Source organism: Haematobia irritans, chromosome 1 (assembly GCF_050003625.1).
Source record: "Haematobia irritans isolate KBUSLIRL chromosome 1, ASM5000362v1, whole genome shotgun sequence".
In the NCBI taxonomy this organism is placed as follows: Eukaryota; Metazoa; Arthropoda; class Insecta; order Diptera; family Muscidae; genus Haematobia; species Haematobia irritans.
The window spans coordinates 182,114,708-182,129,452 of NC_134397.1; the positions used below are offsets into that span (position 1 = coordinate 182,114,708).

Genomic DNA, 14,745 nt, shown 5'->3' on the forward strand with positions numbered 1-14,745 from the left:
GGTTATGGTTTATTTTTAAGAATTTTTATTTTCGTAAGCTCCTTATGATTGGAGTTATTCTGAAACTGAGCGGTTATCTTCAAGTACGAGTATATAATTAAATTATGGCCGTTTTTGTTTATTTGGTGCAAGAAGTAATATATATGAAATTTTCTGAAATACAGTATAGACAAATAAAATAATGGAAATTTTCAAAAAAAAAAAAAGATATTTGAAAAGTGTACCGATTCATTTCATTGGCAGTCGTGCAATTCGCGATAATATTTCTCAATATTATTCAAAACAAAACAAATATTTTTATTTTTTAAATGAAGCTGGAAATACTGAAATAGCATTACATCTAGAGAACTGATGGGAAATCAATGCAGCGTATCCTTAAAAAGGTTATATCCATCCTATAACAAGCCCATGTAAAATTCACTACTTCTGAGCCAGTAGTGGTGAATTTTACATGGAAGAACATTTTCATCGTTTTACTTATGCTTTTGGTGGCTGATAAGTAATGAGCTATATTTTTTCCATTTGTTTAATCTATAGAATGAATTCGAATTAAAATTTGGGTCAAAATTTTATTAAAAATTACAAAAGATTAATTTGATTTGAAAAAAGTTTCATTTCATTTGTAAAAGGATTCATTTGATTTGAAAAAAGTTTCATTTCATTTGTAAATTGATTCATTTGATTTGAAAAAGGTTTCATTTGATTCGAAACGATTTCATTTGAAGTAAAAATGCTATAAATAAAATCATGCATTTTAGTTTATTTTTAATTTTTAACTAAAATGCTAACTAATTTTAACTAACATATTTTACCAATTGCAACATGATAGAAATAAGTTTATAATTCTTGTTAAATTAAAGAACATTTATTAAAAATTAAAAATGTATCAGGTCGAAAACTTATGTTGTTAGCAACTATATTTCCTGTTTATTTTCATAATTTATTATGATTGTAAATATATAAATAAATTGATTAATTTATGTCTGTTATTCAAGAAAGTTTCTTATTTTGAAGGAAAAAAATTGGAGTTTTTAGCGCTAAATGAAATTCAAGACAGACACAATTTAAAGAAAATTTACTCGTTTGAGAAGCTTATGCACATCTCCTATTTCAGAAAAATATGAACTATTCAAATGTAGTACAATTATGTACTTCATTTTGTATAAAACTTTTTTCTCATTTTTAATTCGCGTTATTAAAGTAAGCTAAAAATAATTAAAATAAAAATGTGTGCCAAATTTTAACTAAAATCAACTAAATTTCGTTAACTAGAATAAAGTTAAATTGACTATACAAAATTTCGTGGGTTTTTTCTTGTTTTGATATCAGGCAACATGCAAAAAAAATCATGCGATATTTTTTTTTAAATCAAAATTTAAATCAACAATATATGAATATTTTGCTTTAAGACATTTTTTAATAAAAATCATAATTTCAATATGGCTATATGTGTATCTGCACTTCGACTTGCTGGGATATATTATTATAAAAAAAAAATAATTTAAAATTTTGACCAATAAAACAAAATAATGATATTTTATTTATGAAATTTGTTGATAATAACTATAATTTCATTGTGGCTGTATTTGTGCCTCTACTTTATCTTGGAACCACGGTTGCCACTCGAACCAAAAAAAATCTACCAAAATTTGGAGAGAATTCTACCAAAAAAATACCAAACAAAAAAATTTCTATAGAAAATTTTGTCTAAATTTTATTTCTATGGAAAATTTTGCCAAAATTTTATTTCTATAGAAAACTATTCCAAAACTTAATTTCTATAGAAAATTTTGCAAAAATTTTATTTCTTTAGAAGATTTTATGAAAATTTTATTTCTATAGAAAATTTTGCCAATATTTTATTTCTTTAGAAAATTTTATGAAAATTTTATTTCTATAGACAAATTTTGCAAAAATTTTATTTCTAAGAAAATTTTGTCAAAATTTTATTTCTATAGAAAATTTTGTCAAAATTTTATTTCTACAAAAAATTCGCCAAAATTTTATCTCTATAAAAAATTTTGTAAAAGTTTTATTTCTTTAGAAAATTTTATGAAAATTTCATTTCTATGAAAAAATTTACCAAAATTTTATTTCTATAGAAAACTTTGCCAAATTTTATTTTCATAGAAAATTTTGCCAAAATTTTATTTCCATTGAAAATTTTGCCAAAATTTTATTTCTTTAGAAAATTTTATGAACATTTTATTTCTGCAGACAAATTTTGCCAAAATTTTATTTCTATAGAAAATTTTATTTCTATAGAAAATTTTGTCAAAATTTTATTTCCATAGAAAATTTTGTCAAAATTTTATTTCTATAGAAAATTTTGTCACAATTTTATTTGCATAGAAAATTTTGTCATAATTTTATTTCCATAGAAAATTTTGTCAAAATGTTATTTCTATAGGAATTTTGTCAAAATTTTATTCCTACAGAAAAATTTTCTTAAAATTTGATTTCTATAGAAAATGTTGTCAAAATTTCAATTCTATAGAAAGTTTTGTCAAAATTTTATTTATATAGAAAAGTTTGTCAAAATTTTATTTCTATAGAAAATTTTGTCAAAATTTTATGTCTATAGAAAATTTTGTCAAAATTTTATTTCCATTGAAAATTTTGTTAAAATCTTATTTCTATAGAAAATTTTGTTAAAATTTTATTTCTATAGAAAATTTTGTCAAAATTTTATTTCTATAGAAAATTTTGTCAAAATTTTATTTCCATTGAAAATTTTGTTAAAATTTTATTTCTATAGAAAATTTTGTTAAAATTTTATTTCTATAGAAAATTTTGTCAAAATTTTATTTATATGGCAATTTTTCAAAATTTTATTTCTATAGAAAATTTTGTCAAAATTTCATTTGTATGGCAATGTTTTCAAAATTTTATTTATATGGCAATTTTTTCAAAATTTTATTTCTATAGAAAATTTTGTCAAAATTTTATTTCTGTAGAAAATTGTGTCAAAATTTTATTTCTATAGAAAATTTTGTCAAAATTTTATTTCTATAGAAAATTCGCCAAAATTTTATCTCTATAAAAAAAATTTTGTATAAATTTTATTTCTTAAGAAAATTTTATGAAAACTTTATTTCTATGAAAAAATTTACCAAAATTTAATTTCTATAGAAAACTTTGCCAAATTTTATTTTCATAGAAAATTTTGTCAAAATTTTATTTCCACAGAAAATGTTATGAAAATTGTATTTCTAAAGAAAAATTTGCCAAAACTATATTTCTATAGAAAATTTGGCCAAAATTTTATTTCTTTAGAAAATTTTATGAATATTTTATTTCTATAAAAAATTTTGCCAAAATTTTATTTCTTTAGAAAATTTTATGAACATTTTATTTCTATAGACAAATTTTGCCAAAATTGTATTTCTATAGAAAATTTTATTTTTTAGAAAATTTTATGAAAATATTATTTCTAAGAAAATTTTGTAAAAATTTTATTTCTATAGGAAATTTTTTCAAAGTTTTATTTCTTTAGAATATTTTATGAAAATTGTATTTTTTTAGAAAATTTTATTAACATTTTATTTCTATAAAAAATTTTGTCGAAATTTTATTTTTATAGAAAATTTTGCCAAAATTTTATTTCTATAAGAAATTTTGCCAAAATTTTATTTTTATAGAAAATTTTGCCAAAATTTTATTTCTATACAAAATTTTGCCAAAACTTTATTTCTATAGAAAATTTGGTAAAAATTTTATTTCTTTAGAAAGTTTAATGAAAATTTCATTTCTATAGACAAATTTTGCCAAAATTTTATTTCTAAGAAAATTTTGCCAAAACTGTATTTCTATAGAAAATTTTGCCAAAATTTTATTTTCATAGAAAATTTTATGAAAATTTTATTTCTATGAAAAATTTTGCCAAAATTTAATTTCTTTAGAAAATTTTATGAAAATTTTATTTGTATAGACAAATTTTGCCAAAATTTTATTTCTAAGAAAATATTGTCAAAATTTTATTTCTACAGAAAATTTTGTCAAAATTTTATTTCAATAGAAAAATTTGCAAAAACTATATTTCTATAGAAAATTTTGCCAAAATTTTATTTCTTTAGAAAATTTTATGAAAAATTTATTTCTATAGACAAATGTTGTCAAAATTTTATTTCCATAGACAAATTTTGCCAAAATTTTTTTTCTATAGAAAATTTTGCCAAAATTTTATTTCTGTAGAAAATTTTATGAAAATTGTATTTTTTACAAAATTTTATGAACATTTTATTTCTATAGAAAATTCTGTCGGAATTTTATTTCTATAAAAAATTTCGTCCAAATGTTATTTCTATAGAAAATTTTGTCAAAATTTTATTTCTTTAGAAGATTTTATGAAAATTTTATTTCTTTAGAAAATTTTATGAAAATTTGTCGGAATTTTATTTCTATAGAAAATTTCGTCGAAATGTTATTTCTATAGAAAATTTCGTCGAAATTTTATTTCTACAGAAAATTTTGAGAGAGGCATAGTTTGCAAAGTCTACCAAAACATCAAGAATTCTACCAATCTACCAAACAGTAAAAAATCTACCATTTTTGGTAGAATTCTACCAACTGTGGTAACCGTGCTTGGAACCCATTTAGCTTTACCCAATTACATACCATAATAGTACACATAGAATATGTATAACAATTTTATAACCAGACTAGTGTTGGTGGATAGATATATAGAATATATTGACTACATAATGGGAATGTATGTATGTAGTTGGCAGTGCAGCTAGCATATAACCCCACGTATCAGCATGGGAGCAGAAAATATTTGCAAATTTTACTAAAATCACGTACGAACTATTTTTATCAATGAAAATAAGACTTGTTGCTCGTCTTCCAAAAAGAAGGAATTCCACTGAAAAAATGCAAAAAAACGGAAACAAAAATCCAACACCCATTAATATGAAAGTAAAACACAATAACTTACAATAATATGGGCTAAACTGAAACGAGGAAAAATCAATAAGGATAACCGAAAAGATTCCCTGGAATAAAGGATCCATGTGCAAAGGAGGAAGAACTGCAGGGAAGGAAGTATATATGTGAACGGCTATATATACTTTTGCTTAGACATATTTACTTCCTATATCCGACGTCCTCTCTTAATCGTATTCGCATGAAATCTAATCGGTTGTGCACAAAGTTTCTCATATTGAGAAAGGTGTGTAGAGTGTTTTGTTACATATCGAGATGACATTGTCCTTAGGAGTTAATCTCCTGCGGTTAGTAAACGTGTGCTAGAACAATAGCCAACTTCACCATTACCATTGCCACACCACCACCTGTGACAATGCAATGGACCTCAGTGCTGCACTACAATACAAACTAGACGCCTCTCTTTCACTCTTAAGTCTTATAGGAAATTCATCACTTGGTCATTTTTCGAGTACAACAAGTATTTTGTTGTGGCCATTCAAATTCATTCATGAATGAATTGCATTTCCTTTACTTCCTGGGATTTGCCAAAAACAAGAAATTCCTATACTCATAGCCAGGATTTACAAAACCTGGATTTAAGAAAAGTCAATGAGATAGTCAAACAGAAAACACAGGTAGCTACCCGATATCTGTGATATTTTGATCAATATGCTGGTGTTGGTATTGACCAAGAATTGTTTTTGGGAAATTAAATGTTAGCAATGGTGTGTGTGTGTTTTTTGTAAAGACAGGTAGCATGTTTTCCAGCTTGTAAGAGATCACCATAGTTATGGTGGTGCAAACCAACCTGCCATAGTTGCGCTGGACCAATGATGATCAAGCGGCAGTTTTAAGGACATTTCGAATAGTTGACAGGTATGTGAAAAATTTCGCACATTTTTGTTGTTTTAAGGAAATGTAAATAAAACAAAAAAGGAAGTTCAATTGTCTTTTAAAGAGAGAATTTGTGAGAGAGTAATGAGCTCATATAGCCAAAAACAAAAATCACATAACGGTGAGGTGAAAATAGGAAGTTCTGAAGATATTAAAACTAATGTTAGAAACGTGTTTAACATCAGTCTCAGACAGGTGATCAATCAGTAAAGATCACGTACTTTAAGGATTTCAATATTTAAACAAGGATTTTTTTTGGGGAATTTTAGTTTACTTCTCAATATTGTAGTGAAAAGTGTTACATAAAACGTTTTAGCGATGACTTACAAACGCAGAGAAATGCGTAATTGCCAGCATGATAAATTAGGTAAATATAACATAGATTTTTTGTTGTGAAGTTACAGTGACAAGAATTTTGTATAAAAATAATCATATAAAATAAATAAATACAAAATAATATAGTATCTCAACAATCTATAAGATTAATAAGAGCATATTAAGTGGAATATTTATAAATTGTTGGAATACATTTTTTTTATTCAATTAAATTTTTTGATTTAATTAAATGAAATAAAATATGTATAAATTCATACGTTGTGAAATTTTTATAAAAAATATTGAAACAAAAATGTTATTTTAACAAAAAAGCTTAAAGTAAATAAAATAATAAAATAAAATAAAGAATATCTATTATTGAATATAGAAAAAAAAATATTTAAACTCCTACATATTAATAAGAGTTTATTAATAAAAAGTTTAAAGTAAATAAAATAATAAAATAAAATAAAGAATATCTATTATTGAATATAGAAAAAAAAATATTTAAACTCCTACATATTAATAAGAGGATATCATGTTGAAAAAAATTGCAACAATTTTAGTAAAAATTTAGGTAAATATTTAGGTAATATTCACTACAAATATTTTTTTAATTTAATAGTTTTTTTAATTTAATTGAAGTTGAAAAAATCTAACAATTTTAGTAAAAATTGAGGGAAATAATCTTAATATTCAAAATAACCTTAATTAAATAAAATTATAAAAAACAATTTTAGTTTTTTAATTAAATTAAAGTAAAGTTGATAAAAAAAATTGGTAACAATTTTAGTAAAAATTTTGATAAATAACTTTAATATTCAAATAACTCTTATTTTTTTACTTTGATAAGGGTTTTTTTAATAAAATTAAAGTTAAAAAATTGGAACAATTTTAATAAAAATTGAGGGAAATAATCTTAATATTCAATAAAATATATTTTAACTAAAGTAATTAAAATTAAAATTTAATAATAATTTTTAATGAAATTAAAGTTGAAAAAATGCAACAATTTTAGTAAAAATTGAGCAAAATAATCTTAATATTCAAAATAACCTTAATTAAATAAAATTATAAAAAACAATTTTTTTTAAATTAAATTAAAGTAAAGTAAAGTTTATAAAAATGGTAAAAATTTTAGTAAAAATTTAGATAAATAACTTTAATATTCAAATAACTTTATTATATTTTTTTACTTTGATTTAGATAAATAACTTTAATATTCAAATAATTTTATTATATTTTTTTTTACTTTGCTAAAGTTTTTTTTTAATTAGTTTAAAATTAAAAAAAATTGGAACAATTTTAATAAAAATTGAGGGAAATAATCTTAATATTCAATAAAAATATTTTAACTAAAACATTTAAAATATATAGGCTCTAAATTCAATTTTCATAAATTTAAATAATTAATTAATTTAGGCTATATTTTTTTTTACACACAAAAAAAAATTTCTGATTCAATCACGAAATTAATTGATCCAATTAATTTTTTAGTTGAAATGTCTTCAATCACAGAAATGATAGTATCAATTAAAAAATTAATTGAAGGTCAATTAAAAAATTAATTGATCCAATTAAAAAATTAATTGATACTATTAATTTTTGTGATTGATTTTTGTTTCAATTAAAAAATTTGTTGATTCAATTAAATTTTTAATTGAATATTTTTTAAAACTCAATTAAAATTTTAATTGGAAAATTTTCCGTGAAATTTTTTTCTGTGTAATTTCAAACTTTCAATTTAATAAATCTTTTAATTTTATAAAGACATGGACAAAATTCAAGTTTAAGACAAATAAACCAACCGTCTAATGTATAATAAGAGGATATTATATGGAATGTTTACAAATTATTGAAATAATTTAATTAAAAATTTTAATATTTTTTTACTTTGATAAAGTTTTTTTTAATTAAATTAAAGTTAAAAAAATTGGAACAATTTTAATAAAAATTGAGGGAAATAATCTTAATATTCAATAAAAATATTTTAACTAAAACAATTAAAATATATAGGCTCTAAATTCAATTTGCATAAATTTAAATAATTCATTAATTTAGGCTATATTTGTTTTTAATTTCAAACTTTCAATTTAATAAATCTTTTAATTTTATAAAGACATGGACCAAATTCGAATTTAAGACAAATTAACAAAATTTCTAATGGATAATAAGAGAATATTATGTGGAATGTTTACATATTATTGAAATAATTTAATTAAAAATTTTAATATTTTTTTACTTTGATAAAATTTGTAAAATTTAATTAAAATTAAAAAAATTGCAACAATTTTAATAAAAATTGAGGGAAATAATCTTAATATTCAATAAAAATATTTTAATTAAAATATATATGCTCTAAATTCAATTTTCATAAATTTAAATAATTAATTAATTTAGGCTATATTTGTTTTTAATTTCAAACTTTCAATTTAATAAATCTTTTAATTTTACAAAGACATGGACAAAATTCGAATTTTAGACAAATAAACAAAACTTCTAATGGATAATAAGAGAATATTGTGTGGAATGTTTATATTTTATTGAAATAATTTAATTAAAATTTTTAATAGTTTTTTACTTTTATAATTTTTTTAAAATTAAATTAAAGTTAAAAAATGGAGGGAAATAATCTTAATATTCAATAAAAATATTTTAACTAAAACAATTAAAATATATAGGCTCTAAATTCAATTTTCATAAATTTAAATAATTAATTAATTTAGGCTATATTTCTTTGTAATTTCAAACAAACTCAATAAATCTTTTAATTTTATAAAGACATGGAAAAAAAATCGAATTTTAGAGAAATAAACAAAACTTCTAATGGATAATAAGAGGATATTATGTGAAATGTTTACAAATTATTGAAATAGTTTAATTAAAAATATTAATATTTTTTTACTTTGATAAAGTTTTTTTTAAAATTAAATTAAAGTTAAAAAAATTGGAACAATTTTAATAAAAATGGAGGGAAATAATCTTAATATTCAATAAAAAATAATTTAACTAAGAGAATAAAAGTATATAGGCTCTATATTCAATTTTCATAAATTTAAATAATTAATTAATTTAGGCTATAGTTTTTTTTAATGTTATAAAGACATGGACAAAATTCGAATTTTAGACAAATAAACAAAACTTCTAATGGATAATAAGAGAATATTATGTGGAATGTTTACAAATTCTTTAAATTATTTCAATAATTAAACTTAAAAAAAATCAATTAAAATTTTAATTCAATTAAAAAAAAAATCAATTAAAATTTTTATTAAATTAAAAATACATTTTCAATTGAAATGTTTATTGATTCAAATAGAGAACGTAATCAATTAATAAATTAATTAATAGAATTAACCTTTTTAATCATCAATTAATTTTTTAATCAAATTTAGTTTTTATTTTTAATTATTTCTACGATTGATTGAAAAAAATTGAAAAATCATCAATTAATTTTTAATCAAATTTAGTTTTTATTTCTAATTATTTCTACGATTGATTGAAAAACATTTAAAAAAAATTCAATTAAAATTTTAATTCAATTTAAAAAAAAATTCAATTTAAATTTTTATTCAATTAAAAATACATTTTCAATTAAAATGTTTATTGATTCAAAATTTTTTTTTTTTATAAAACAAAACTAATTTTATTCAATTATTAATTTTATACAATAATTAATTGGATACATTTCTTTTTTTAAAATTTACGTTGGTGATTGATACTATGGTTATTGTAATTGAAGAAATTTAAATTAATAATAATACTATCAATAAATTTCGTGGTTGGAATAGGTCACCTCCCAAATAAGGATAACATTTGGGCGACCCTAGAAGTTCCTTTGTATTACTAACAGCTATTCAATTAATATATATTTTCTATTTATAAAACAATAATTTTAAATGTCGAAATTTGGGTAAATACAAGAAACTTAATCTTACGCATAAAAATATATAACCAAAATTTTTTAAATTTTCAACAAAAATGATTCAAATAGAGAACGTAATCGATTAATAAATAAATTAATAGAATAAACCTTTTTTAATTATCAATTAATTTTTTAATCAAATTTAGTTTTTATTTCTAATTATTTCTACTTGAAATTCTAATTGAAATTGATTGAAAAAAATTTAAAAAACATTTTGCAATTAAAATTTTTATTCAATTAAAAAAATTTCAAGTAAAATTTTTATTCAATTAAAAATACATTTTCAATTAAAATGTTTATTGATTCAAAAAAAATTTTTTTTTTAATAAAACAAAACTAATTTTATTCAATTATTAATTTTATACAATAATTAATTGGATACATTCCTTTTTTAAATTTACGTTGGTGATTGATACTAGGATTATTGTAATTATACCCTGCTCCACACTGTGGAACAGGGTATTATAAGTTAGTGCATATGTTTGCAACACCCAGAAGGAGACGAGATAGACACATGGTGTCTTTGGCAAAAATGCTCAGGGTGGGCTCCTGAGTCGATATAGCGATGTCCGTCTGTCCGTCTGTCCGTGAACACATTTTTGTAATCAAAGTCTAGGTCGCAGTTTTAGTCCAATCGACTTCAAACTTGGCACATGTATGTGTTTTGGCTCAGAATAGATCCCTATTGATTTTGGAAGAAATCGGTTCAGATTTAGATATAGCTCCCATATATATATTTCGCCCGATATGGACTTATATGGCCCCAGAAGCCAAAGTTTTAACCTAATTTGCTTAAAATTTTGCACAAGAAGAACAATTAGTGCTATAGTCAAGTGTGCCAAATTTTATTGAAATCGGTTCAGATTTAGATATAGCTCCCATATATATCTTTCGCCCGATATGGACTAATACGGTCCCAGAAGCCAGAGTTTTACCCCAATTTCGTTGAAATTTTGCACAGGGAGTAGAATTATCATTGTAGCTATGCGTGCCATATTTGGTTGAAATCGATTCAGATTTAGATATAGCTCCCATATATATCGTTCGCCCGATTTACACTCATATGACCACAGTAGCCAATCTTTTACTCCGATTTAATTGAAATTTTACACAGGGATTAGAATTAGCATTGTAGCTATGCGTGCCATATTTGGTTGAAATCGGTTCAGATTTAGATATATCTCCCATATATAGCTTTCGGCCGATTTACACTCATATGAGCACAGAGGCCAATTTTTAACTACGATTTAGTTGATATTTAGTGCAGGGTATAATATAGTCGGCCCAGCCCGACTTTAGACTTTCCTTACTTGTTGAAAAAATTGCAATTAAAAATAATTCTATCAATAAATTTCGTGATTGAAAATGTCAGCTCCTAACTAGGGATACAATTTGGGCGACCCTAGAAGATCCTTTGTATTACTAGCACCTATTCAATTATAATATATTTTCTCTTAATAAAACAATAATTTAATCTCTTTTTTAATGTTTTCTTTTTAAATTTTCCAGGTTTAGCTAAAACCAGTGCCATGAAGGAGAAAAGTAAAAATGCTGCCCGCACCAGGCGTGAAAAAGAAAATGCTGAATTTTTCGAATTGGCCAAATTATTACCATTACCAAGTGCAATTACATCACAATTGGACAAAGCCTCCATAATACGCTTGACCACATCCTATTTGAAAATGCGTCAAGTTTTTCCTGAAGGTAAGTTAGCAGCGTGAAAGCAAATAATCCTAAATAATGACCATCACCACTATATCATAATTCGCAAACAATTAGGAATTGTTTTGCGATGTTTATATATTTTTTTTTTCTCTCTTATTTAATGGGGTCACGCGTTTGAACTTGTGTACCAACCAATATTTTTTTGTTTCCCAAAAAAAAAAGAAAATACTTCATTCATTTGTCCTTCTATCACTAACAAAGTCACACACATACACGCGGTTCGACCATATCACGCGTTAATATCCTGCGGCTATGTCAAAGGACACCATGTTAACAATGAGGTAGTTGTTTGTCTTTATAAACGATGGCCTAAAGGAGGTATGATGTTTTTTTTTTTGTGTTTTGGGCGTATTTAAGGGGAGTTGTTAAAACGAACGAAAAAAAATGATATCATGTCCTTGTCACCGTATTCTATTGTTTTTTTTATCGCAGCAGGACATTTGTTGATTGCAAAAAAGAAATTGGTTAAGGATACACCAACATAGGTTTTAATAACCATGAGATCGTTTAATGTGTGAATTTTAAGGACCTAGTATTTATTTCTAATTGCAATGTTTAGGCGATATTAGATGGTTGGGAGGGGAGATTGTATTCAAAGAAACTAAATAAAATAAAAATTTAGAGAATGAAAAAAAAAACAATTATTGTTTTTTAAAGAAATTGTTTTTAAACTTGAAGTACTTGTCTGCGAAATTTTAAGAAATCATTTCCATCATTTCTTTCATGTTGAAGAACAAAACCTGCCATTCATTCCCTTTATTCATAGACAATCCTTTTTTCAACTCACTCCCTTGATTTGTCCTTCTGCTGGTACAGCGGAAATTCTAGCCTTCTTCAATGAGACAACGAGGTCAAAATTGCTGAGTTGTCGCTGTTGCAAAAACAAGCGTGGGGGAAGCTCTAGAAAAAATCACTGCTTTTTTTCTTACAATAAGGTGGTAATAACCATACCTATACCATCACCATCATCGCCCTTTTCTTTAACCTCAACATCATTACAACCATTGACATCTTCTTCTCTCCCACCCCCCCTAACTTTTATAAATTCAAGTGGAAGGGAAAAAAGACAAAAAAGGAATTTGCCATACACCCAAAAACCCCAGACACCATCCCCCCTAAACTTGTTGGGACATCAGTGAGTCTCGGCATGTCATTCTAATTATTTGAATACAAAACACACCAAAGCAATAGCATATGGAGCTACCACCAAGCAGCAGATAGGCATACAGGCGGCTGGCATACTACATTCATTCAAACAGGACAATATATGAAATGAGGGCTTTGTAAGCCTGGGGAGTTTACAAAAACAGTTTGACTTCATATTAAAACTGTTGTTTCCCACTTAAAGCTTCCTTTTGGTTTCGTTCGCTTTGCCAGCATCCTGTCATCCTTTCTAAGTGGAAACCAGGAATGACAAACCACTTCCCCTTTTAGTGTTGGATATAGTGTGGGAAAATCCTGGTGGGAGGTGGTAGCGTACCTTATACCTATGCGAATATGTAAAAACATACAAAAAGAAATGGAGAAGCTCTCCCACAGAGTGAATGACTTTAATTGTTGAAAATATTTTGATGACATCAAGCTGTTGGTAGACTCAACCTATTTTTTCGACTTTCCATGGAACAAAGTTAGGTTGTAGCAAACTTATGGGAAAATACAAAATTATGATGTGATATAGGGTCGAAAGTAAGAACACATCAGTTTCTAAAGTCTATCTAAAGTTTCGTAGCTTCTAAAAATTTTTATATATGTTTTATTTTATTTTAATTAAATTAAATTTGCCTGTAATTTATTAGAGTTAAGTTGTTTGTTAGTATTGTTTTTTGTTTTAATACAAAATATTTCCAACTAAAAAGTTTATTGAAGTTTAAAATATAATCAATTAAAAAAAATTCTAATACAATTAAATTTATAATAATGTTATGATTGAATTTTTTTACGTTTTCAATTAAAATATTAATTATCACAATTAACAATTTATTTAAATTGAAAATACTTGCAATTAAAAAAATATTTGAAAATTTTGTTCGGAACTTATTAATTGCTCCAAAAAATTTTGACACAAATCCAAAAAAAAAAAATCCAACTACAATTATAATCGGAAAATTCATAAGAAAGTATAAACTCTTATAAAATAACAAGAAACTTATTACATCTAAAGGTAAAATATTTATAAATAAAATAATTATAAATAAATAAATAATAATAAATCGTAGAGATTGGCTTAAAAAAAATATTTAATAACAAGAAAATTATTTCATCTAAAGGTAAAATATTTATAAATAAATATTAATTATAAATAAATAAATAATAATAAATCGTAGTGATTGCCTTAAATAAAAAATTAATTGAGTTTGGTAAACAAAATCATTTTATTTTTAATTGAACCAATTAAAAACATAATTAAAAGTGCCAAAGAAATAATTTGTTAATCATGTATAATTTTTATTTCTAATTTATTCTGTTATGGATACTATCATTTTCGTGGTTGAAGGAATTTCAATTAAAAATTAATTAAAATAATTAATAATTAGTTACAATAATTTATTCATTTTATTTACTTTAACGTTGTCCAATTAATTTTTTTTAAAGTATAATTTTATTATTACTTTTTTTATTTTATTTCCCTTAAAATTATCTGTATTTTATTCGAGTTAATTTTTTGTAATATTTTTTTTAATAAAATTTAAATTTATTATAATTATTTTAATTCAATTTAAACTTAAATTAAAATAAATAAAAAATAAATTTTTGTCAATTTAATTTAAATTACATTTAGTCCGAATTATTTAATTTAAAGCATTCAATTAACTATTATTATTTTTTATTTTATCTTAAATTTAATTTTATATAAATTACCATACATTTTCTATTTTATTTTCCTTAAAATTATCTGTATTTTATTCGAGTTAATTTTTTGTAATATTTTTTTAATCAAATTTAAATTTATTACAATTATT

General features: G+C 22.9%; 1 protein-coding gene across 3 annotated transcripts in view; it reads left to right on the forward strand.

Moving 5' to 3' along the window:
• sim (bHLH transcription factor single-minded) overlaps positions 1–14,745 on the forward strand; it is a 122,265-nt gene that overhangs the window by 94,909 nt on the left and 12,611 nt on the right. For all 3 annotated transcript variants that reach the window (XM_075292259.1, XM_075292257.1, XM_075292258.1), the window contains exon 2: positions 11,570–11,764. In XM_075292259.1, coding sequence (XP_075148374.1) covers positions 11,590–11,764 — 175 coding nt within the window. In that variant the 5' untranslated portion in view covers positions 11,570–11,589. The remainder of the gene's footprint in view (positions 1–11,569; positions 11,765–14,745) is intronic.